At 44.6% G+C, this 27,224-nt stretch overlaps 1 protein-coding gene across 1 annotated transcript; it reads right to left on the minus strand.

The window, feature by feature from the left end:
* LOC119032495 (potassium voltage-gated channel subfamily A member 1) lies at positions 1 to 27,144 on the minus strand. The gene is made up of 2 exons (XM_037121758.1): positions 23,570 to 27,144; positions 1 to 2,493 (listed from the first exon to the last, which is right to left on the minus strand). Exon 1 carries the CDS (start codon positions 26,054 to 26,056, stop codon positions 24,317 to 24,319), a length of 1,740 nt encoding a protein of 579 aa, XP_036977653.1. The 5' UTR covers positions 26,057 to 27,144; the 3' UTR covers positions 1 to 2,493; positions 23,570 to 24,316.
* Positions 27,145 to 27,224: the final 80 nt, after the last annotated feature.

Raw genomic sequence — 27,224 nt, forward strand, 5'->3', positions numbered from 1 at the left:
ATCATCAGGAGGAGGAGAGGAGGACTTTATATCATCAGGAGGAGGAGAGGAGGACTTTATATCCTCAGGAGGAGGAGAGGAGGACTTTATATCCTCAGGAGGAGGAGAGGAGGACTTTATGTGTCGCCGTCTTTGATCGGTTATCAGATGAAAACGGTTCTCGACTGTAATGACGACGATTCTCTGAAAGGCCCAGATTGAAGCAGAACCACTGATGCATCTGAACGAGTTCATGATGAACCTTCAAAAAAGAAAAGTGTGTGTGTGTGTGTGTGTCTGTGTGTGTGTGTGTGTGTGTGTGTGTGTGTGTGTGTGTGTGTGTGTGTGTGTGTGTGTGTGTGTGTGAGCTGTATGAGAGCTAATGGAGGATGCTTGTAGGACTTCAGGGATAAGGCTGGACATCTCCGATCTACACAGTACAGGGATAGCAGCTTCAAGGATACACAGAACACAGTTCACAACCGCAGAAAAACAGGATTGAAACAATAAAACAGGAAGTACTGTAAATTCTCCAATAGTTGCTAAGAAGTTAATCCTCTGGTGTTTTAGATAAATTTGATCGTATGTCGGTCAGAAGTCTCCTTGTTGTCGTCATCGGTGAAAGCTTCCTTCTTATCTGTGTCTACATCAGCAATATTTTCTCACGGGTGTAACATTAATATCCCTGATCTTTCATTAGCGAACCAACGAGCGACCTGACATCCGCTAACAAGGCACAAATCCAGCATGAAACCATCGGAGGGCCGACAAGATTCTTGTGTTTGTGACGACATCTTTCGACTCCAGATGGTTGAGTGATCGCAGACTTTGTGCTATAAGTTCCACTCACAGCCTTGAGCTCTTGATTTAATAACTTTAAAAACAGGCAACACTTCTCCCTGAAATGAGCTTTTAATTGAGGAGTTTCTATTTGGTTTTAAAACGTATAAAGCAGGTGACAAGAACTCCTGGATATCAGCGAAACACCTCATTCTTTATTTGACCTTGTGACTCTTTGACCCGGCAAGATGTCCGGATACTCCAGCGCGGCTTGGAGCGGCAAACACTGGATATCTTCAACATCTTCAGACGTCGTGACAACACTGTGTTTTGAGGAAGACCCTGGGACATCACCCGTACATGCGGCGACAAAAATCTAATTTTGGCAAGACGGCTAAAGATCTGGAGATCTCGGGACGTCTCCAGATGTTTGTGGCGACAAAAGCTGGATGTTTTTGACGAGACGTCGGGATGTAAAGACCCGGGATCCCTCAGTTATTCCTTATCTTTAAGATTTGGGAATAAATTATACTTCAGCCTCCGAACCTCGTGCTTTATAAAGACGGGGGTGGAAACCATTATGACTCGGACGGGATTTACAGCTCAGAAACTCCGATGAGACTCGACCGCCTGGTTCACATCAGCTGATTAACCAATCGATCGTTATTTCCTACGTCTGGTGATGACGGAGAACCGACATTTTGTTCAGTGTGTTGTTGGAGAATTCACAGTACTTTATCTCCCATTCTGGCAAACACACGCATTCGTTTTTTTTCTCACGTACACACATACTCATGCCACTTATAGTTGCTTGATTGATATGTAGGAGGAAGTACAAAATAACAGCAAGAAGAACAGGCCACACAAAGGTAGATAATACTAAATACTTCAGATTCAAGCCCCTGAACTTACAGTAGAAACCAAAACATCACCCAAAAAATCCAACAGCTAAGATGAGCTGACGCGAGGAGCCTGTGGTGTCGGCCCCAGACTGCGAGACCCTGAATGCATCTTGCTGTTCGGGACACTGGTGCATGTTATCTGAGATAGGCTATGGCTTTGGCCCTGGTCAGAGCAGGAGGGGACGTATCGAGGAAAACTAAACTCGGACAGATCGTCTACAGCATCAACCAAACGTCCTCTCTCCCTCCCCTCGTCTCTCTGTACACCGTCGTCATTTTAGAAAAATAGAAATCAGGAAAACATCGTTACAAAAATAAACCAAAAAGTCTGTCCAGAGTCTACATCCACACGACAACTTCACATAAATATGGACTGATATTGCACAGCGAGGGATTTCTTCTGATACGAAGTAAATCACTGACACAATTTGTAGAAAAGAAAAAAAAAATCAAATACGTTAGGACGTTAAAATGATCAAAATTTGCATGTCCTGGTTAGTTTTGATTGTTTAGTTTTTTCTCCAGAGAGACAAAGTGTGAGAGCAGCAGAACGATCCCGGGCCCTCCGACATCACGACATCAGGGTTATCCTCAGAGTCCTGCTCGAAAGAAAAAGCTAAACAGAACAAAAAAAAACTCAAAGAAAGAAAAAAGAAAGAAAATCTTCAGAAGTATCACTGGTGAATTTTTGGTTGAAGGCACAGAGTTCCAAAAAAAGGGTGGCGGATGTTGATTTTAGTCGACGTGCAGCAGCAGTTTCTGGTGGTGCGTCCTGGCGGAGGGATTCCTGCCGGCCGGTCGACTCTCCTGATGATCGGAGGGCTTCAACTCTCTGTGGAGACAAACAGACAGGACCAAGTGTTAGTGCTCCAGTCTGCTCAGAGGGCAGGTCATCTCAAACCCCAGCAGCCCTGTTAACGTCATCTTCAAGTAAAATACAAAGCTGTCGTCCAACAGCTTGGAGTACAGACGTGTTCTTTTCATTAGAAGCTCTGACTGGAGAAGAAATCATGTCAACATCATGTTGTCTTACATGATCCAAGTTCAAAGTGAGTGACAACAGCACTGAAATGACACTTTACACGTTTTCACAGGAAAATATTCAGACGCCTGATTAGAAAAAGTCGTTCTGTCCTCAGAGTCGCTGTCTGAGAGAAACAGGAGCACAAACTCATCACAGTTCTTTATTTCATTATTAAAACATCAGAACCGCGAGCTGAGCTGGAGAAACAGACTGTGCGACGTGTCGGCTCAGTCAGAGTTTGACTCTGTGAGACGTCCTCGTCACACGTCCATGTGGGTGAATGTGTCCTGGCAGCGGGGGTTCTGCTGGTGGTCGGCCTCCACCCCCACCTTGCACCATCTTCCTCGAAGTTAATCCTGCCCTCAGCGGCAGATGGTGCTGGGAGCATCCATGGCTGTGGCCTCAACAGCTCCTGTAGTTATGAATGATTGCGTGGTCTTAGGCTTTAAGTTGGATCAGTGTAATCCACCGCAGCATATGCAGCAGCCTGCAGAGACAAATCCAGCAGGCAGGAGAAGTTTCCTCCTTCACTTTCTCTCGTCCAGGGAGGCCACGAGGTGTAAACGCACCTCTGACGTCCTCACCTGAGGAACGGACCACGTCAGCCGGGAGTCGCTCGTCACCACCAGCTCTGGACTCTCCTTTCTGTGTGGCTGAGATCCAAATACAAAACTGAACTGAGATGTGAAGGAAGAGTTTAATCTCATCTTGCTGACCAGAAAGTCCCACCAGAGGCGAGACGACAGCAGAACTGTGAGGATCAGCGAGGCGTCCGTCTGTTCGGCCCTCGAACGCACCGCAGAGAGTCTGAGAAGATCGAACAGCTCCGTCAACCAGATACGTTCAGATTCATACGAAACACATGTGCACGACTCGTGTCACGGCTAAATAACATAAAATTCTAAAAATGATTGCTGTGATTTTAAGTAGATTGATGGTTAATAATTCCTGTTTTTAGTCATTTCAATTTAGAATAAAACCTTCGACAGATTTGTTCATTAACATTCAGCTGTTCCATCTTTCTGACCCATCGACCAACAACATTCCTGCACCTGATCGCGTTCTGACTTCTACCTGGTCCAGGTGTGACTTCATGAATCACTGAAGCGAGCTCGCTTGAAAAGGCAAATCAAACCCGAACGACTCAATCAGACATCGAACATTATTTCTCCACCAGATGGTGAAAACAGATACTTTGAATTTACGTCGTCAGTCTCGTCAACCTGCAGATATTTTCTGAAGATAAGAAGTCGTCAACTGAAACTAGACAAATCACATCGTTTGGAGGTTCTGATCAGACGCAGCGAGACGAGACAAAGACGTAAAAGCCGTAAGAAGCCGTAAACAGACAGAGAGGGAGGCTGGAATGTGGAGAAAAGGCGTGTTAGTGTCTCGTATCTGCAGAGAGTTTCTGATTTTCTCTCTTTGTTGCTGCTCGGGACGCTTTACCAACCCAACATGTGTCTGTTTGACGTCCTGGGAATGAGACTCAACAATCAACTGTCTTTGTGGTGCGTTCAGGAACAGCTGGGACAAATCCTACTGATTCTACCTTTAACTTTAATAGTCTTTGAATTCTATTAATATGACGTGAGCTTCAGTTAGCTTTGAGCACAAATGTCCTTCAGAGGGAGACTTTTTACTCTGATACTCTGAGTCCATGTCAGAGCCTGAACTCTGTTACTGTACTGGAGGAAACAAGCTGGATCAGAACTTCTGCTGAACGTCTCCTGGAGGAGAAGACGATCTGAAATGTTTGTGTTCAGTGTTCACTGAAACTCTGCTGCTGGATGTTAAAAGAAGAGAAAAGTTTCTGTCTCATGTCAGCAGAAGAAGAGAGAAAATGGCGTCGGTTCACCCTGATTGGCCGAGAGAAGAAAGCACCAAGCTGCTCACAATCATCCATCAGGAGCTTCATCTACAATTAGTTTGTTCTATTTTGTCTCAATCATCTGTGGAGTAAAACAGTCAATATTTCCCTTTAATATAAAATGAAGGAGACAAATCAAGTAACTTTGAATGAAAGTACTGAAGTAAAGTACTCAGTTTCTCTCCAGCACTCCTCCTGTGACCTGAGGCTCAGCTCACATTCTCACTTTTCATTCATAACAGAAATAAATCCCTTCACCGTCCCGTGACCTCGCTGACTGAACGGCTTGATGACCGATTATCCTGCGATCACTCGATCTCTCCGACGGGAAACAGGAGTCACATCCACCGACGACGAGAGAAGAAGTGGTCACATGAAATGAAATGTGTGACTCGGTCACCCTCCTGCTGCTGGATCATTAATGGACACGATGTTTTTACACAAAGACAGAAAGAAGTTCATGTTCTGATTTGATGCTGAATTAATGATTTAGAGACAATGATTCAGAATCTGTCGTAGCCAATTCACAGAATCTATTCAGGTTCTCTTCACTCAACGATCCTCCTTAAATTGTGCATTTTGTTGAGGGAGTCTGGTGATCTCACTGTGAGCATCCATAAGACGGCCCAGATACTGAAGAGTCTGTCAGCGTTTCACAGCAAACCAAAAGAAGAACTTTGTGTATGAATCAACACGACAGCCCAGATACTGAAGAGTGTTTTGTAGACGGCGCTTCACAAAGATTATAAAGTTTCTTTTAACTCAACAACTCTCAAAATGTAACGTTTTTTAAATGGAGTCTGGGGACTTTGTTTAGTGTATTTGTTAAATTCAACATGTTTGCCATCAGGATCGAGTTGTGTACTTGCATGTAGCCTCACCTTGTCATGGTTTGGCAGTAATCCATCACATTACAGGCAGTATTCACTCCTCTGCACTGTCCGCAGACACTTTTACATAAACATCCATTTCTGTATGTCAAACATAGTAAAATGTTTATTCTATTCTAACTTTCAGCTGTTTTTTTTTTTGTTCTATCTTCCTGTAAACGGTTGTGTGTTGAGAGAAGCTGATATTAAAACATCTGTAACATCTTCAGACACTCTGTCGTTCTCAGGATCGTCCACTAGGTGGTGCTGCAGTGTTTCTCCAGATTCTCTCCTCTTCCTGTGTTGTGGGGGAGGTTCACTTCTTTCCTTCTGTCTCAGATGTTCTGTTTGTGTTTACTTCACGTGTTGTTGTCTCCTCTCATGTCCTTAAAATGTTTGTATGATCAACAAGTTTTACTTTGTGTGTCCAGGAAGTCGTTTTATTATGAAAACCCTCGAGAACAGGACGAGCTCGGCTTGAGGAAACTCTGTAGGAAGCTTTAGATTTTAGATTAACACACACACACACACACACACACACACACACACACACACACGCACACAGCCTGACCTCTGCAGACATGATTTTACATTAAGATGAAAACAGTGACATTTGGACGCTCTCTCTCGCTCCAGCAGTCTCATTCCCCTCTGGACTATTTTAAGCATGAGTGTGTCGTGCGTTTAATGATGCAAAGCAGATTAAATACTCTGTATGTATGCAAGTGTGTGTGTGTGTGTGTGTGTGTGTGTGTGTGTGTTCAGTGCAGGCATGATGGAGCTAAAGCTGAAGACGTGTCCTGCATGTCTGGTGATGCACAGTGGGAATATCTGCAGATCAGATTACAGAACAGTATATATGATGACGTCCTGAATGGAGAACCAGGAGTGACAATATTCTCATTAAACGACGGTAAAGTGTTAAAACTATAATGTGTCCTGTGAGACATTTGTCTCCTCTGGGTCTCCGTACTGCGATCTGTTTCATCAACATGCAGTTTAATTTCTCTGTTTTCTTTTATTCTGACATTGAAAACAGCGTTAGAATAAAGAATCTGCAGTTAATCTTTTATGTGTCTTGTGTGACATTTGTCTCTTCTGGGACACCGTACGTCTTCCAGATGATGTGTTGTTGTTGGTTCAGTGCAGGCGGGATGGAGCTGAAGATGAAGAGGTGTCCTGCATGTCTGGTGCTGCACAGTGTGTGTGTGTGTGTGTGTGTGTGTGTGTGTGTGTGTGGATGATTCACTGCTGGAGTTGTGAAACATCACGCTAACCTGGAGGCTGTTTTCTCTCTCTCTCTTTTTTTTCCTCTCCTCTTCTTCTTCTTTCTGCAGATTTCATGTTTTTGTTTTCGCTCCACCACTCGTTTTGGATTTATGCGCGGTTGCCGTGGTTACCGTTGGAGTTTTTTTTTTCTCTGCACAATAAGCGCTCCTGACCTCGACTCTCCTTCAGCTCATATTGTTTATCGCTGTTAATAGTAATGAGAGCGGCTGCTGAAGGTCATCGGCTGCCATCAGTTCTCGCTCCGCTGTGAGTTTTATTTTCTGTCAGTCAGCATCAAGTGTCACATCGTTTAACTCTGGAGAAGCTGAAGTTTCAGTTCGGATCATTTAAAGTCTCAGTTTTATACTTATTTTGTCTGATGAGAACCTCAGGAAGTACTTTTTACTTTTCATTTCTTGATTAAAAAGATTAACTTGGATATTTTTATTTTCTAACATCAACATACATTTTTGTCTCCATCTGCAGCTGTTTGTTATAATATTATTCTGTGTGATAAACAGCTGTAATCCTATATTTCATCTACTGACCATGTAGATGTTTCCACACAGCAGTTCAGAGATTACACAAAAAGTTACTTTTAACACAGCACCGGATTAAAAGTGGAAAAATAACGTGTGTGTGTGTGTGTGTGTGCGTGTGTGTGTGTGTGTGTGTGTGTGTGTGGGCCCTATATGTGGTACCAGAGGTGACAATATTTTCCCTCAGCGGACATTAAAGCATCGCAGGCTCATCAAAACAGACACATGAAAGATTCAGATCATGTTAAATGTTGAATCTAATCCGTCTCTCTGCAGCTTTCATATAAAAAAATCTAAGTATTGGAATTAACAGACATGTTGGAGCCCTAAAATAAACCGTGCTGACTGAAGAGGTGTGGCTGTCGGATCTGTTTTTCACCAGGAACCCTCCCTGACCTCTGGCGGGGAAGATGGCTGGCGGATCACGTAGCCCGCTCAGCATTATGTACTTAATAACAGACACCGCAAATCCTGAGCAGGACGGGTCCAGCATGAGCCGGCACAGCAGCGCCGCAGCCTGCGCGACTTAACTTGAGCCAAAGTGTTTTTGCAACCATTACACAAATACGACTGCAGTTTTTAAAAGGATCTGCACACATTTCAGACCTCAGCGGAAACACACACACACACACACACACACACTCAAATGTGGTTGCATAAATTGACCGTATCCAAATCTGTTTTCACACCCAAACTACTTAATCCAGGGACGGCCTGGCTGTATTTTGCATGGAGGGGAATCATGGGAAATGAAAAAGGCCTTCAACAGTGTGACGCACACGTCGTTACACAAACATCAGTGTTGCTGTAAACATGCTCGTTGGTGCTGAAATAGAAATGATCACAGATGATTTCACTGTTTCAAAGGAGCGTCATCAATGAAGTAGTTCAGCAAAACGCTGTGGATTTATATTGAGTCTGATTTTATCTTTAAACTCTGCAGACAGTTAAAGATGGCAAACAGAAATGTGACCGTCTAAATGCACAAAACAGCAATTCATGTGACGTGTTTAGTGTCCGGATGTCGTCAGATCAATGTGGATCGACAAACTTCTTTCCTCATTTCACTACAAGTCACTTGTATCACAAGACAAGACGGTCTGCGGCCATGTTTAACTCTCTGTGAGGCTTTGCAAGCTAATGCTAGCATGCTAACGTAACTCCAGCCTGTCGTCATCAGATAAACCAACATGTAGGTCGACGTGGGAAACATCTTATTAAGAGACGTATCTATGTTTCTATGTACTGATTATTACAGTAGCAAAGGAGGAAGTCAGCAAAAACAGTTTGATGTCAGGGTGGATGGTTTGACCCAGGAGACCATCAGTCATCCACTGGTAGAAAATCTACCCTAATATGAACACAGAGTCCTTCTCAGTAAACCAGACGCCTTCGGCTCGAAGACAGAAGATATAATTCTGTATTAAATGTCTCAGAACGACTGGACCTTCCTTCTATACGTTCCTGAGTTGTGTACAGACAAATCCACAGGTAACACTCGAGGTAACACTGGGATTTATTTGGTCACCTGTCGCTATAACGTCCAGGAGAGTTTAACAAAGAAGACAACAACTCCCATGATCCCACGCTGCGTACATGTCCTGCTGTGACTGAGAGCTCAGGAGGTTTGTAAAATGTTCCTGTGATGGTTCTGCTCCCGTTTCTTTCCCTGTTTTTCTCTTCTTCCATCCCATCTGAGATGAATGAAGGAACATTCGGCGCCGCTCGGCCCACGACTTCACACCCTCGTCTTCGCCGAGCGGGAGGTGTGATGGAGATGAAGTGCAGAGAGACTGTCTGCTGCAGAGACGTTCAACAGAGTCAGCGAGGAGACATGAACCCGTCTCATCCAGCAGCTCCACTCTGCTGCCAGTCGCTCTCAGGAAGCTCGGATCGTTCTGCAGCGGTTTGCAGCAGTTACATCACCGAAAATGACCAAATCACAGAGTCGTGCCTCTCAGTAACTGTAGCACAGATTAGATAACAGCTAACTACATGCAGCAGAGAAGACCGTTTCATATAAACACTTCATGCCCCTTTTTCATTTCAGAGAAGAGAAAGATAATGTGAAAGATAAATCTCCTCCTGTGGAGGAAACAGTGATAAAGTGCTCCTGCTAGTGAAGATGACATGATTAAAAGCTGGTGGAGAAAATGTTTTTTCTGCCTTGGTGAAGAACAAAACTAGGCTGGAAAATGTCTGAAATGATGAATAACATTAGAAGAATCCCTTCTGGAGAATTGTTACTGAGTGTATTTACGTGTGTGTGTGAACTGTGTAGTCTAGACTGTTTGTTATGTGGTTACAGTTACATGTATTTAGATGCCAGCTGAGGTTCTGCGGCTCTGACGTGTGTTCTGTTCTGATGATGATGATGTGGAGCAGCGAGCGCCGGTTCGATGGGTCTGAACCTCCCGTCTGGCTGGGAGGACGGGCAGTAATGGACCCGCTCCCTCAATTCACCAGCTATTTTTAGGCTTTAAGAGGGAAAATCCTGTTTGATTATCCACAGACGAGGTGGCACAACTGCGTCATGTAACTCTGTTTTTATTTTAATTTTTTCGGCTGACTGGCACGTTCGGCTCCATGTGCCACATCAGCCGAGCATGAACGCACAGATTTGATTGCTCAGTAATAATATTCACCACGTCTAACCCCGGATATAAATAGACAATATGTGAGTGTGTGTTTGTAGTAATCAGAGCGGAGCTGCTGTTGGTGTCACAGCACAGCCAGCTCACACACACACACACACACACACACACACACAGGAGGCGGGGTCACGTGACCCCAGCGGGCCAATCACAGCAGGCCGTGCTTGATTGAGTTTCATCGGTCGGCCACCGTTAACGACACGCCGTCCGATAAAGCCTCCGGCAAACTGCTGTGGAGGCTGGTCACAGATGTGTGTCAGCGCTGATGCAGACGTGACGCTGCGGTGATGGAATGTAACTACGTACATTTACTCAAATACTGAGTAAAATCTTACTTTACTTGAGTTTTTCCATTTTCAGATTCTTTATACTTATATAATCTTTATACTCCACTACATTTCAGATGCAGGTTGGAAGTTTGGAGGATGCTCCTCTCTCCCACAGAGAATACTGCTCCTGAACGCCTCGTCTGTAGCCCCGCCTTCAAGTCTGTAACTTTGTGACATCACACTGCATCACCTTGTCACACATGTGCATCATTTATACACATAATGACTGTATATAACTGAGGCTGATCACATGACAGATACGACTGGAGACACGATGGGCGGTGCTGGCTCAGGCGTGTGTGAGCCGACCAATCACAGCCGACCTGGGGGGCGGGTTCTTAAAGAGACAGGATCTAAAACAGTCAAGCTGCTGTATGACACCACTGATTTAAGTAAACCTGTTTTAATAGTTACACACAATAAAATGTAAAAGTAAATGTAAATGTCGAGCCAGTTCTACGTTTAATATTCGGTATATTAGTCGCTGGATGAAAACATACAGAAACATCTGGATTCTGATGAGTTAATGAAAAAGAATCCGTGTTCACATCATTTAGGAACAAACTGCAGCAGCCACAGTTCCATCAGTCGCTCACAGACGTGATGTTACACAAGACAACAAAGACGAGGCGCTTCATGTCTGATCCCAGACGTTTGACGCTCATCAGGACGGACTGTGAGCTGGAAAAGATCCGCCTCAGTTTGACCTTTGGTCAAAGTGAATTCATTACGCAGCCCTGCCGAACGCTGCACATCAGTCCTCCACAAACCGCAAATTAGGGTGGACGGCGAGGCCTCCGAGGGGCCTGGGTCCGGCCCCGGGGCCCCATTCATGTGTCTGTCATGTCTGCAGCTCGGTGGTCGTGTCTGAGGGAGTCCGGCCTCTCTGACCTGCTGCCTCACGCTCACAGAGGCTGAAGGTGACGCAGCTACTGCGACTTACTGCAGAATCTCCTGGTTCTGTCTGCGGCGCCGCGTCCGAGCTCGACCTTTAGACCGACCGTGTCCTGCAGCGCACCTCGTGTCAGGTCGCCTGCACGCGTCGGTTAAAGGATCAGTGCTGATATCATTCCATGTTTCTCTGCTCATCAACGAGTCTCACAAAAACTCTCAGCGGACCAGCAGCATGTTAATCCGTCCTGCAGCTCGTCTGACTTCCTGTCTGCTGAGGACGCAAATCTTTAAAACCTGCTCACAAACACGTAGCTGTCAGTTTCCTCCAGCAGCTGCTCGCTGTGGTTTGTCAAACATCCAGCAGGAAACAGAGCAGCAGCCGGGGACTATTTTCAGTGGCGGATTAATCCACATTTGTTGCTCTAGTGAGTATTTGTGGCAGCAGGACGGTGTGTGTGTGTGTGTGTGTGTGTGTGTGTGTGTGTGTGTGTGTGTTGAGTCTTTTTAAAGGTTTTAAATAATATCATGTGGCAGAAAAATGGCAATTTTGGTTGAAAACTAAAAGAGTTGACAAATGTCACGGTGCTTTGTGTCACTGAAACATTATAAACACTATAAAAAAAATATATATTTCAGTATTTTTTCTGTTTTTTTTTTCTATTCAAACTGAGTTAAAAATGTTTTGTGAATTTACTCATTTGCATCATTACAATGTTTAAAAACCATCTTTTAAATTAATTCCACTGTTTCACTGTTGTTTTACAGATTCTTTCTGTTTTTATGAAACACATGAAAATTCAAAGTTCCCAAAATGACTGTAAACGTGCAGATCTGTTTCTTAAAATTCAACCTTCAAAGTTTTCATTACTGAAAGTTGGCGTGTTAGTATGACAGTTATTTTCTGTTATTTTACAGACTTTTCCTTTTCCTTGTACCTTATAGATGAAACTTTAACATCCATGTTCATTTAAATACAATATGAGAGAGTTGACTGTGAGGACATTTTGATATTTGACATGTAACGTGTTCTGTCAGGGACGTTTTTACAAAGAAAAACACCTTCATGTGGTTTTAAGTCTGATCTGTTGTTTTATTACAGCGTTCGATCATATTTTAAGTCAATTTCAGTGTTTTACATGTGTAACATTAAACCAAGAAGTTTATTTTAACTGTGGTAAATTAAGGTAAATTAGGTAAATAAGGTTATTTTACAGACTGTAACTCTGTAACGTAAAATAACATTTAAACTTAAAACTGTGAAAACTTTCTCTGCATAAAAATACTTTAAGGTAATTTCAGTCTCAGTCATTTCAATTTTTTGATGTGTGTTAATGTTCTTGATTAAACATTAAAAATCCAAAAGCTAAATAAAAACAACATCTACAGCTGAGAACTGTCTCAGTGTTTGGAAGTTATTGTGTTTTTATTTGCTGTAGTTGTGGTGAAAATGTCTCGAGTGAATATTTTAGGAAAGCAAATGATATAAAACACTGCAGTTGTAATAAAAACACATTTTCTAATAACAGCGTGTTGTGCATGAACATATTTTGAGGTGATAATGTTGTTTGAAGTGTTAATTAAATTCTCCTCTGCTCTAAGAGAAGCGTGTGAGCTGTTAAACATAAAACAAGTTAAAGTGTGAAGTGAGTCTGAAACAGGAGCGAAGCAGCTGAGCAGCGACAGAAGAACCACCAGAGTCCGGTTGGTTCTCACCTCCGGAACCATGAACACGACTCTGCTCATCTGCTTTAACTGGGACGTTACTGGAAAGTCTGGTTTTTATATGCACATCATCACTGGGTCCAAACGGACCTCTGATCCGTCAGACGGTCTGAGTCGGATCATAGAAACACGTCACATTTACATGTTAGCTGACTTTCAACACAAGTTCAGTCTGGTCGAACAGAAATCCAGTGATAATTAAAGAGTCAGTTCACTCAAATTATTAAAAGAGTATTTTCTCACTTTTTTAAATCTCTCCATGAGGAAAAGATGGAGGCTCATTAAACTGGATTTTAAAGGTGCAGTACGTACAAAGCCTCTTCAGATAAATTACATGAAAGAAGAAGTAAAGGAAGTTCAGCACGTTCAGCTGTTTTTTCATGTTTGACTTCAACACACGACACAATATTGGGTCAGAAAATCCACAGAAATCAACATTTCAACCACCAGGAGGCCAACAAACACTGAAGAAGACTTAACAGACTTTGTGAAACTGATTCTAACTCTCTGTCTCCTTCTAAATGCAAAACCTTAAGTTGTTTCTCCTCCGCAACATCACCAGACTCCCTTAACAAACGTAGTAATTTTAAGAGTTCAAGAGTTTAAACAAACTGATAATGTTGTGAAACTCTGTCTTTGATTAATTCTTCTTTATTTGGACCTTCTGGTAAATTCTTCTTTCTGTCTTTGTGTAGAAACGGGTTTATTTGCATCTAGATCCAATAAGAACACATGATAGAGATTTCTTCAGTGAGGACACGTAGCAGCGCTGCTTCAGGAATGAACCTCTAATAAATGCAGCGAGTGGAGGTGTTGTAATCTTACGTAACGGCATGAAACACGACGCCTTAGCGGTGCCGATGCTTCTGTAGGTTGACTCTCTGATTGGCTGTCAGCAGCAGCAGCACCCTGAGGTGTCATCCTCCTCATCCTCATCCTCATCAGTGTAGGTGCTGCGGAGCCCTGTGGCCGATGGTTACGGTGCTGCGCTTAAAGCCGATGATGCAGAAGTGATGGCAGCAGCCGCTCATGTGGAAACGCTGCGTTCAGTCAGTCTGGTTAGATAACGTTCACTGATGCCTCTTTGTTTGCTTGTTTTCTGCTTATTGGATGTTTTTTAGCTCGTTGCCTGCAGAAGCAACACGGACAGCGACGATCCAAACTGCTGCTGAGATACAAACTGCACTCAGAACGTTTGTTGTCACAGCAGGTTTTATCTTTTTGTTTCGTTTATTGTCTTTTTAAATCAATTTCACATCACAACAGCACTGGGTGTTTTAAACGCTGGAGTCTCTTGTCATGTCTGACTGCATTATTCACTGAGCAATGTAGTTTAGTTTTCATGAATAAACAGAATTAAACTTGATAAATTCAGCCAGTTTGTTTTATGAAGAAGCATTTTGTTCCAATTCAAGAACAAAAAAATTAAATATTCATATTTGCCCTTTTTTTTAAATTTGATATTCGTCCTTATAAATATAAAACAGCTTCACTCTCTCTCGCCTCCAAAATTCATTAAAAAAAAGAAATATCTCTAAAAATAAAATAATATTATGTCCTTTATTTCCTTTTACCCCCAGTAAACATAATTAAGTAAAAACTGACTGTGTGCAGCTGCTAAGCTAAAAGTATTAGCATGCACCCCGTCTGAAGGTGCACATGAGCTCAGTGAGAAGGCTGCAAAGCCAGTGACCACTGTTCAAGACTGTGTTTCATCAAGTGTGAAGGGACGAAACCACTGGGTGTTTTTAACAGACATCAGGACGAGTCCCGGCGTGATGGTGCCAACAAACTGGATGTTTTTGACAAGATGTCGGGATATTCAAGTCCTGTTGGAGGCAACGAATCAGGATGTTTTTAACGAGACAACGACAAAAACAACGTTTCCTGTCACGTGATATATAACCAGATGTTTCTGATGAGAAGTCAGGATCCAAGTCTGCTGAAGCCCAAAGATCACAAACTGGACTGATGATGTCATTTACGCTGTTTTAGAGCTGAAATCTTTGCTGGAGCCGCTGAGCTAAAAGTGTTAGCACAACTTTCGACCGCATGTTGAAGCCGTTAATAACTTCTTATCTGCAGACGATCTGTTGAGAGACATCTGATGTTTCTTTATCTCATCAGGAGAAGATGAGTTTTACCTTTCTGGGTGAACTGCTCCTTTAACTCACACAGCTGATTCGTCCATGTGAGCATGCTAAGCTAACACGTACAGTTACTAGCGGCTCTTCAGCAGTCATCAACGTGTTATTTGCGTCTGGAACGTGCAGCTGATGAATCAGAGACGTTTGGCAGGATGAGTCAGCGAGCTCAGAGTGGAGGTGATGTGAGTGTGAGGGCTGATCCACCGAGGAGGGATTAATTAGCATCTTCTCTGGCGTTTACATATATTTGATTAATTCAGGCCCTCGCAGTGCTTCCTGTTTTAAAGATAACCGCTCTTCTCCGAGGCTAAACAATTAGGTTACATAAGCTCATCTGAGTCTTACGTTCCCGTGTCACAGACCTCGAGCCAGCTGAGCGGCTCGGCTGAAAACCCTTCATTACCGCACGCCGATGAGGCAATCGTTCCCTATTTACTCTCCTCTGCACACACGGCTCATGTTAATGACCCGGTACAGGGTTTAAAATAACCTACGTGAAGATAATGAACTTCACGTCGCCGATTTCATCCGTCTTCTCCACATAATTGCAGGTGAGCGTCGGCTTTGTGTTCAAGTTAACAAAACCAGTTTAATAACTGGTACCAGCGTGCGATGAAGTTCTGCCATCTGCGATCCAGAATCTGCTCATTTTTATCTGCTACTGTCTTTATTTTGATTATTAAATAATACATTAAAATCAGATTCAAACACGTTCTCGCCTCCTCACAGCTGTCCACCATCAAACGTCCAGGAAGATAAATAGAAATGAAAAACATGAAACAAATTGATTTTTATTATCTTTTACTGTTTATATTAGAAACATAAAGAGGCAGCAGGAGCACAAAGTATTTCCTGCTCTTCAATTAAGAGTTTGTGCTCTTTAAATTGTTGTTTAATGTTTAACAGGTCAAATCTAAAAGTCTCAGATTCAGATTTTGTTCCTGATCGTCTGAAAACGTTCACTGTTTGTTTGTTGCAGTTCTACACTTAACATATCTGCAGGCAGCTAGCTGGATGCTAACATTTTAATTTAAGCTAACGTAGTTAAGAACTGAGATTACAGGTTGTTCATCACGTTAAAGAGACAAAAAACAATAACAAACTTATTGTTTGTGAGCGGAAATTATTATTAAGAGGATATTTTTAGTTTTCTCTGATAATTTGACTGTTTCATTGATGAATTCTTGAACGTGATCAACAGTTTGTTTCTGATCACTTTCTTTATGTTGCACGTTGATGTGAAGCCAGTGACCACCGCTCGAGACTGTGTTTCAACATTTGTGAAGGGGCGTTAAAACAAGATAACTTTATAGAAACACTGGGACATTTTCAGCCATGTTTCTGGAAACAAGCCAGGTTATTTTCACGAGTGTGCAGCTGCGTTTGTGGTGACAAAATTAGGATCTTTTTGAGACGACATTTGATGAAACGTCAAAAGTCGGCATGTTTATGGCAAAAGTGTAGCGCTGTCACAACATCGAACTGAAAATTGAAGAATTAAAGAATCATCCTAACGCACCAACACGCCCAGTTATTCTGACAGCCGGGTTGAAAAGCAGCACATGAACTTAAATCCAGGTGAGTTCAGGCAAACTGATTTAAAGTGTCGTGCAGACGTTCTGATTCGCTGGAGGAGAACTGGCAGGATTAACAGGAGTGGCATGAGATCCGGTGCTCTCAGGTAGACTCACAGGTGACCTGCGCTCCTCAGCCGACGACTGAACCTCCACACAGAAGATTGGCTGTTACGCAACGCGAGGCTTAAATCCTGCCCGTCAGCATTACAGCGGGGGGAGCTGACGGGCAGAAGAGCCGAATCTGAGGGGGAAGAAGATTTCTGGGCTTTGAACTATAAATTAAGTATGTTTCACTCACACGCCGCTGCAGCTCCACACAGAGTTCAGCTCCAGCTCGTGGTCGCATCGCTCTGTGTTTCCTGTCGGCTTCGTGATGACTCAGCTGTTGTTGATCAGAGTGATCGTCTCCAGAGAAACACCTGACTGTGCTCGCCTGTGAGCTCACTGTTGGTTTTTATGTAAAACAAATGTCTTCTTGTTGTTTTTCTGCAGCTACAGATCAGATTCATATAGAGAAGAAGGAACACATGATGAAATGAACAGACTAACAAACCCAGCGCTCTTTAACGAGACTCCTGGTCACTTACAGACACGTGACCACAGAACCAGATATTTTCTGATGAGTGATTCTGTTCAGGACATTTCCAGCCACGTTTTTCTGTGACAAACACAAAAAAATATAAAAGATATGTAACAGGTCTGATTGTCGAGGGTCCGACAGGCCCACGTTTGGATCTGGTCGCCGACTCGTCTTTTCTGTGACTCTCTTGAGAAAACGCTTGAATGTTTTTGTTTACTTGACTTCTTATTTCAGCACCGACGGCTGAGATTAGTTTCCTGTAATCTCTGGCTGTAACGACCCGAACCCGGCAGGTCTGTGGGTGGTTATCTTTTGGAGTGACAGTGACTTTGTCGATTTAAAATCCTTCTGATTTGGGGAAAGTGGAGCCCGGCGTGTCCTCGGGAGTCATTGCCTGTCACTCACGTCCTGAACCAGGACGAGCTCAGCCCCATCTTTGCTCTCTCGCTGATTTCCGGCTTTTTTTGAGCAGCAGTGGAGGTTGCAGCTGAGGACTGCCACTGTGTGTGTGTGTGTGTGTGTGTGTGTGTGTGTGTTGTTATGTAACTTCCTCATTGCATTGTCTCTCCTGCTTCCAGCGTTTTCCCAGCCTGTGCCGAGCTGAGTCGGGTTATAGGAGTCAGTGTGGCTGCAGAGAGCTCATGTTAATCACCTGACCCTCAGAAATCACTCGGCAGCCTCGTCGCTCCACTTCACGTTCGACCGCCGCATCCAGAATTAATACCAGAACCATCAGTCATCCGTCTCCAGCTGAGCCGCGGAGTCACACACTCGCTCCGGACTGTCATGTTTGAACAGAACCAATCACGGTTGAAGGGTTTGTGCGGTCGCGGCTCTAATTAGTTGCTGCAGCTCCTCGGTGATGCTTCTTGTGTTGCTCCGCGGTCACGCAAAGCATTAGACGCCCGCGGATTAAATGCATTTATGAGGCTAAAAATAGCAACATGATAATACATCACATGTAAACACTGTTCTTCTCATGCCATGTTTATTTATATGAATGGCGGAGCGTCGATTACAGAGCGGTTCGGATTAGTGGAAACATTTTGACCATCTCGCTGAAATGAGCTGTCAGTCAGACCGACAGCTGTGACGGGAAGTTTCCAAGTTTCTTAATCTCACAAGTTTTTGAGGCCACGTCTTAAAGTTCAGACTCAAAGATGAGGCGTTCAAGGACAGTCGCAGATCAAAGCTGAAAACATCAGTCATAATCTCAGATGAAGCTGCTCAGCTGCAGTTATGAGATTATGAAAACTGAGCCTGAAAATCTAAATGATAGAATCTGAAAGTCACGACTATGAATTTAACTTTAAATTCTTAACTTTAATCCCATAATTTCAACCTTAATTTTATAATTGTGACTTTAATCCCATAATTATTTTTTTAATTCCAGAATTTCATCCTTAATCTCATCATTTTAATAAATAAATATGAGTTTTTGTTCCTAATTTCACATTTATTCTCATTATTGTGACTTTTTGCCATGGGACCTTGTTAATTAAAGGTTTTCACTGCATTTCTTCCTGCAGCTGGTTGTAACGGACGTCTTTACCATCCAGCCTGGTGGCAGACGTCAGACTCTACGTCTCTGATGATGTCAGCATCAGATTCAGTCTGCGCTCGTTATCGTCCTGTGATAACGAAGTGTTTTAGAGATGAACTTCACTGAGCGTGTCCAGGTCGTCTTCAGGTACCTGAGGACGACACTGAGCCTCCTGCTGGACGCCAGCAGCAGGCGGCTTCACCTAATTGGGATCTGCAGCGCGGCCGCCAGTTCAGCAGATTACACGGCGGCTCTGCCAGAATTTATGAGTATTGGACGGTGTCCCGGAGCTGCAGGATAGTCCTGTTATATCTGGCTAATTGATGGATGCAGCAGATAACGAGCGCTGCAGTTTAGCCTGATGAGACAAACTGCAGCGAGTGACAGGAGATCGCACGGCCAAAAGTATGTGGACGTCGAGTATTACAGCCTGGACATGTGATCGACATGAGCTGATCTGGAGTCAGTGTTTCCACCTGATGTTTGTCAAGAGCTTCCACAGCTAACTGCTTCGTACACGGACGAAACAAGAAGAGACAAGAAGAAGAAGAAGAAGAAGAAGAAGAAGAAGAAGAAGAAGGTCACTTGGTTGTCTATGAGGGAATGTTGGAGTTAATCTCAGACTCTTATGGGAATAAATACACAATAAATAAGACTTTATTTACAACGCTGATGAAGCTGAAGTCTTCAGTGTAGCTGCTGAGCTAAAAGTGTTAGCACGCACTAAATCTGGTCTGAGATCAGTTGTGACGTGTTCTCTGACTGTGATCACAGCAGACGAGCTGATGGAGAAATCTGATGTTTTAAATCAAGTCTCAGCTTTATGTCATCTTTATACCATCAGGAGGAGGACAGCATTATTTGAGTGAACTGTTCCTTTACGGAGGTTTTTTCCAAATGGAAAATACAAAGAAAATATTTACTAAAGCTTCAAATAAGAACTGAGAGTTTTATGATTTAAAAATAATGATAATGATGATAATGTAGTCTCAGTGCAGCCTTCCTTCCTTCCTTCCTTCCTTCCTTCCTTCCTTCCCTCTCATGTCATAACTGTTGGTTGAACATTTGGCTTTGTTAACTCTCATTTTGCCTTCAGCCACTATTAACATACATACACTTCACATCTGTCACTCCTCCAGATTCTTCACAGGACAGAAAACTGGACTGCAGCATGAGAGAATGAGGACGTTCAGAGAATCTGCAGTGTTTCCAGCAGCTGATTCATTTTGTTCTTTTTTTTTTTTTAAGCAGAGAATTAAACAAATTTCTTGTGTTTAACGAGCGACCCGGAGGATGCACGACGCTTCAGCAGCGACACAAACGGGAGGAGACGGTGATGGAGGCTGTAATTACCGAGTTAAATCAGATGAGAGTAATAGAAGATGCGGGCTAACATGTACATCAGCTTCTGGTCGACTGCGTCCAGATGCTGCAGATGCTGCTGGCCGCTGCCGGCCGCTGCTGGCTGCTGCTGCCGCGTGTCGGTGCAGGTGAGGCCGCGTTTCGTCCTGCAGCTCTCTGCTCGCCGACACAAGCTCCACACCGCAGAGATGATGCTAAACGACTGTTTTCTTCGTGCACTAAGCAAACTGTTGTCATGGTTATAAAGTCCACACTCTGGAGCGAGCAGGGAAACAGAATAAACAAAACATTATGTAATCTAACTGGATTCGGGCGGCGAGGAGACCTGGATCGCTCACTGATGTCAAGCGAAGAGCCCCGAAATGATTAAAGGCAGGCGGAGCGAGCTGATGGGTGATGAGGTCAGCAGGAACCGGGCCAAGATGATTCAGCTCCAAAAAAACCATAATGCAGCTCCTCATTTTTACATGCTTGAAAAGTTGGACATGAGGTGTAAAAGTCAGGACGTCAGCTGCTGATCCTGATCGGGATGTGAAGTCTGTAACTTCTGTGTCGATGAGATTTATCTCAAACAGACACTCGTCCATCACACGTCCGGCCTCCTCGTCCTCAACACTTTAAATCACAACTGCTGTGGTACTAAGTAGAGTGCACACCTCCGCCACGGCCCAACAGTTCCTTCACCTACTGACAGATACCAGCCACCCAAATACACCTGAGGTTTCCCACCAAGATCCAGAAGATCCAGAATGTGAGAAAATATTCCTGGTTCTGTCCGTTTATTCGGATCAGCACCGAAAGTTAAAGGTGTCAATTCTGTTCAGCAGTTTTATGTAATCCTGCTGACACATCAACCAACTAATCAATCAACCAATCAATCAATCAACCAACCAACCAACCAATCAATCAATCAATCAATCAACCAACCAATCAATCAATCAACCAACAATCCAACCAAACAACGTTTTCTAGATTTTCATTGGAGGTCACAAAAAAACCCTTGTTGTTCACACACACACACACACACACACACACACACACACACACACACACACACACACACACACAGTAAAGCTCATTGTAATCTGATTTGAACGATTTCCAACTCGTCCTCTGGTCACAAAGGTCAAACACAAACTCGTTCATTTTGTTCTAAAGGAGGAACACGTGACACTTTACAGTAGGAACCACCTGAAGGTGACCGATCGACCAGCTCGACGACCGAATCTCATCCAAACACCAAACCACAGCGTCGGCTTCAAACACAGAAACATTCAGACGTATGTCATTTGTTAAAGAGATGTCTACTGAAGCTAGCATGCTAACCAGCTAGTCTCAGGCATCCTGTGCAAGAGGTGCAAACGTCAACAGACCCCTGGTAGCTGCACAGCTAACCTAGCTAACAAGCTAACAGTACCTACAATTGGCAGCAGTTAGCAGCGAGTCAGGTGATTAAAGAGTTTAAATTCAAGGTGGCCAGTTCTTACGTATCGCAGGAGACAAATTTGACCTTTAAAGCAACAAAGTGTAACTTCCTGGAGAGAGACGGCTGATTGTTGAGTCTCATCTCTGGATCGTCCGCCATGACGCTTTGACTTGGCAGCTCAGGTCGGACGCCAAACCAAAACCATACTGTGACCAACGAGTGATGTTATCGTCTATCACGATATTTGGGTGGAATGTAAATGAATCAGTAATGTGGATGTAAGACGGGTTTTAGAAAATGACGCCACTTCACTTTAAAACGAGGACCAGACGACACTGATCAACACAGAGACGCTCCAGGAAACGTTCGGTCCACCAGAGAGCGCCGACTGTTTCATCTCTACACTGTCAAACCTGCAGCTCCTGATTCCTGCTGATACTTTAATAAAATAAAGTGGTTGTTTAAATAAAAAAGGCGTATCAGGAACGTTTCAAAGTGTCATCGTCAGTGTGCAGCAGGAAGATTTACAGAAAGCTCCGACATCAGACGGAGAAACTGTTTGTGAACTTCTTGAAGCCGACAGTCCGACATCACACCTACAGATGTGAGACCGGAGAATCTCTCTCCGTCTCTTTTCTCACTCACAACCAGTTTCATCACTTTTCATGTGAACATGAGCAGAAACACACAGAAGACGTCGTTCAGCGATCGCTGGTGAAAGTGACATCATGGCGTCTGAAGGACTTCTTGGGTTTTTATAATAAAAGTTTTAACGACGGACGAATTTGACTTCATGCAGCAGAAAGTACAGAGAAGCTTCAGACCTCAGCAGCTGAACGAGTCGTGTTCTTTACCTGGAGAGCTTCTTATCAGCTCCATTCAAAACTGACCTTAAAACACTGAGTCCAATAATTAAGAAGCTGAATATTGTAACCACAGTATGCAGATTATATACATGTAAATAAAAGTATATGTATTTGTACTTTTAATATCAGATAGTCAAAGACTTCAACTCTTTATTGATGAGTAATATCAATGAAGGCGACATTCACCAAAATGATATTTTAACACTTTATCTTTGATCATTATTAGTGAAGAATGACCAGTGATACAGTATCTACTGTTCAAACATGTAACTATATGTATAATGTACTTGTTATTTTGATACTTAAGCTATAAATATCTGCATGAAGTACAATTTTCCAACACAAAATGTTCTTTAGACGTCTGTGACTGAAGTTGAAAAGATTTTTAAATGAAACTGTAAAACAAAGTTGGAAAGACGTTGAACTTTTCAGAGACATTTCAACAGTCTGGACGTCTCCCAGGACAGACTGAGTGTCCACATGCAAACGTGTATCTGTATATAGAAAAACACACAAACTACCTCTGATCAAGAACTCCATAATAATAATACATCAAACATATATTTACATGTATATAAACTGTGAAGTGTTCAACCTTTTCTAAACTGTTGGACTGGAAGTTGTTGTTGAGGCTGATATGAAGGTCTCCAGGTACAGAACACACCTGCAGCCGCTGACAGTGAAACTAATAAAACTTTAATTTGAACCACAAGAAGTTGTTTAGACGTGATGATGTCACTCTGACATCAGCAGTGAGCGTTCAAACAGCGTCATTCTGTTTCTCCTCGCTGTCGAAGACGTGGAGAAATCGTTCTTTCTGGGAAGTTTCTGCTCAGTGACGGAGGTCGACACTCGTCTCAGGTCGTCTCCAGGTTTTAAAGGTGTATTCTGTTTGTAACGATCCACTTTTCTCTCATTAAAGGTGATATTTGATGTTTGAGTTTCATCTCCAGCTGGTCAGATACTGGAGCTCTGGGCTGGAGGAGGCCGACGCGTCCTGCGCTTCAGTTCTTGACCAGCTGGGAACGAAACTCAAAACTCAAACAGCAGCTTTAATGCAGCGAAGACGTCCAGAAAAACACGTCACACAAACTAATTCTGAGGAGGAGGAATAAAGCTTTGCCTTGAATTTTGTCCCTCATGGTCTCCCGTACGTGAGGAGCTGTCCTGTCAGCACCACCGGACCAAACTGCCATCAAACACATCAGAACCCAGAACCTGCCGAGGCCGGACTCACCTGGTGTGGGCGTGTCTGCAGCTCTCCAGATGTCTCGGCTCCGTCCTCGGGTCTTGGCTTGTTTACATCCTCCCACATTATGTCCTTTGTTTTTTAAAGACAAAAACAAAAAGTTGAAAATGAAAATAATCACAAACAAGGCTGTTCTTCTTCCTCTGAGCGGTGAGAAAGAAGGAAAAGCGTCTCACTCCTCTGACAGAACCTGAGGTGTCTGCATCTCAAAAATAGACTCATTTATTTTATCTTTTATTTGAAATATCTCCCAAAGCTGCAGATCAGGATGAAGAGCAGGCCTGCGGAGTCTGAACACTGTCAGTAAACAGAACCACCAACTGCAGGGAAGGTACGAAAAATAAGATTTGGCTTTTTCTCTGCTGCTCTACTGAACTGCTGCCTACATTATGTACAAAGAGTCTGCTTGGTCCCGTTAATCCTCAAGTAATTAATCCAAGTCCCGCTCGCGCCTGATTGTGTGCAGCGTGACGTCACGATGTCTGTTGAGGTGTTCCTACTTTAAAGGGTCGTTGTGTGGCGGAGCTGGTCCCGGTTCTCCCTCTCAGCAGATGAGCGGGATTAAAATGTGCTTTTTTCCTCCTTTTTTTAAAAAATAAATCAGCCTGTGAAACTTTTCATGTGTTGATCCTCCGACTGCTATGTGCAAAAAGACTTAAGAGCCCATTAACGGGGTTTATTCTACACGACTATGGGCTGTAACAGTTCTGAGAGGGTGAGGAGCTGGACTGGACTCTACAGGTCGGTCTCCCGGGTGTCCAGGCAGAACGCGTACAGGGATCTCTTGAAGTCCATGCTGCTGTTCGCCTTGATGTTCGCCTTCTCCACCGAGGCGGACGCGTCGTTGTTCTCCGCGTCCTGAGACTTGGTGGAGGATTTGCTCCCCTTGCGCTTCAGTTCGGGACTCGCTCTGCCGCTGTTGGGCTCGTCCTTCAGGGAGGACTGGTCCTGGTCCGTCTCCCGGTGGTAGAAGTAGTTGAAGTTGGACACGATGACCGGCACCGGCAGCGCGATGGTCAACACGCCGGCGATGGCGCACAGGGAGCCCACGATCTTCCCGCCCACCGTCACCGGCCTCATGTCGCCGTAGCCCACCGTCGTCATGGTGACCACGGCCCACCAGAAGGCGTCGGGGATGCTGGAGAAGTGAGACTCCGGCTCGTCCGCCTCTGCGAAGAACACGGCGCTGGAGAAGAGGATGACTCCGATGAAGAGGAAGAAGATGAGGAGGCCGAGCTCCCGCATGCTGGCTTTTAGCGTCTGTCCCAGGATCTGCAGCCCCTTGGAGTGTCTGGACAGCTTGAAGATCCGGAAGACCCGGACCAGGCGGATGACCCTCAGGATGGCCAGAGACATGGCCTGCTGTCCGTTCTGGTGCTCCTGGCCCTGCTGCTCCGCCAGCTCCGTGCCCACTGTGATGAAGTAAGGCATGATGGACATGATGTCGATGATGTTCATGATGGTCTTGGAGAACTCCGACTTGCTGGGACACGCGAAGAAGCGCACGAACAGCTCGAAAGTGAACCAGATGACGCATGTGGTCTCGATGATGAAGAAGGGGTCGGTGAAGGTGAGGGACGGCCGGGGAGCGGTGCTGTTGTCCAGCCGGCTGGTCACCGGCAGCTCCCTCTCGTCCCTGAACTCTGGCAGCGTCTCCAGGCAGAAGGTGATGATGGATATGGTGATGACGATCACAGACACGATGGCGATGCCCCGCGCCGGCATGGAGCTCTCCGGATACTCGAATATGAGCCAGACCTGCTTCTGGAACTCGTTCTGAGGCAGCGGCTTCTCCTCCTCCTTTATAAAGCCCTCATCCTCACGGAACCGCTCCATGGCCTCCTCCCCCAGCTGATAAAACCTAATCTCATCCGCAAACACATCGATGGACACGTTGACAGGTCTCCGGATCTTCCCCCCCGACTGGTAAAAATACAAAATCCCGTCAAAACTCGGTCTGTTGCGGTCGAAGAAGTACTCGTTCCGGAGCGGGTCGAAGTATTTGATCCTCTTGGCGGGGTCTCCCAGCAAAGTGTCCGGGAACTGGTTCAGGGTGCCCAGCTGGGTCTCGTACCTCAGCCCGGCTATGTTGATGAGCACCCTCTCGTTGCTCTCCGTGTCCATGTCCATGTCCAGCATGTCCTCGTCGAACAGATGGGGACTGTGGTCCGCGCGTAAAAGCGCATCCATGGCGTTCTCGCTGCAGCTGAAAGTGTTGTTCATGTCGTTGATTTTCCAGGAGCTGTGCTGAGGAGGATGATGATGGTGCTGCTGTGGCTGCTGAGGACTCCCCCGGGTGTTCAGCTCCTTACCGTAGTCCTCTCCGAGTCCACTCTGAACGAAGCCCGACTGAGGGACATCCAGCGCGTTCCGGCAGCTCTCCTCGGCATTGTTGCCTCCACCTCCTCCACCACCACCACCACCACCGCTCCCTTTAGCGCCGCCGTTCTCAAAACTCACCAAGGCTATCTCCATCCCGCAGCCATCCACAGTTACTGTGTGAAGAATAAGAGAGACTTGTTGAGCTGGAGCGCGAACATCCTCTCCGACGGTTCAGGGACGCAAAAGTTGAAATAATAAGAAAATCAAAGAGCTGCGCGGCGGACTGACGGAGCGGGTGGAGTCACGGCCGGTCCTCCTCTCAGGAGCGCATCTGTGCTGCTGCTGCTGGGCTTGTTGTCGAGGCTGTAAGCCGCCGCCGCCGCCGCCGCCGCTGCTGTGGATGAAGTAAATATCCAAAGCGGCAGAGAAGAGGAGAAGAAGAAGACCCGGATGAGCGCGGAGGCTGGGATGATTATTCCTGACGTCAAAAGTGCTGCTCAGACCGTTTAGCTGCTCCTGAACATGACTGAGGATGAGAGACAAGCTGTCAGCCTCTCTCTCTCTCTCTCTCTCTCTCTCTCTCTCTCTCTCTGTGTGTGTGTGTGTGTGTGTGTGTGTGTGTGTGTGTGTGTGTGTGTGTGTGTGTGTGTGTGTGTGTGTGTGTGCGGGCGGGGACGCGCTCACTTCATTTTCCGGGTTTATGGCAACACAAATGCGCGCGCCTGCTCTGAAGCTTCATTTTAATGTTGAACATTTTATCAGATTAAAGAAAGATCGATCGATAGGTGATCGATCGCACACTTTACTGAGGTAAAAGTGTGATTATCAGTTCATCTCCTCCTCTGTGGTGACGGACACGCAGCTGGAGGTTGTTTTAATATCAGAGAAACTAAAAATTGACTGAAACTTTGCAGAATCAGCTGTTAGCACTTCCTGTTTGCAGTGTTCTCATGGATGTACAGACACTGTCACTGGATTACTTTCATTCTGAATAAACCTTAAAACGTGATGTTTCTAAGGCAACTTCTGCATGTGAGGAGCGTCGTGGTAACTCAGTTTCATCTCCTCACAGCTCAGTCGACGATGCTCCCTCACATTACTGATGTATGAATAAGTCCTGCAGAGTTCTGATTGGTCCTCTGTTACACTTGACTTGTGTGTTTCTGTGTCATATTCTCTTCTTATATAATCTTATATAACATCGAGCACACAAACATCCTTAATGCACACGGATCCATCTCCTTACAGCCGAGCACAAAGACCTGCCTCCTCCAGCTCATCTCTCTTTCACTGCGTCTCTTTTTGTTGTCTTTGTGTCCAC

Source organism: Acanthopagrus latus, chromosome 14, assembly GCF_904848185.1.
Source record: "Acanthopagrus latus isolate v.2019 chromosome 14, fAcaLat1.1, whole genome shotgun sequence".
Classification (NCBI taxonomy): domain Eukaryota; kingdom Metazoa; phylum Chordata; class Actinopteri; order Spariformes; family Sparidae; genus Acanthopagrus; species Acanthopagrus latus.

Coding starts and splice junctions, on each gene's coding strand:
- LOC119032495 (XM_037121758.1), bottom strand. CDS start 26,056: ATGGAGATAGCCTTGGTGAGTTTTGAGAACGGCGGCGCTAAAGGGAGC.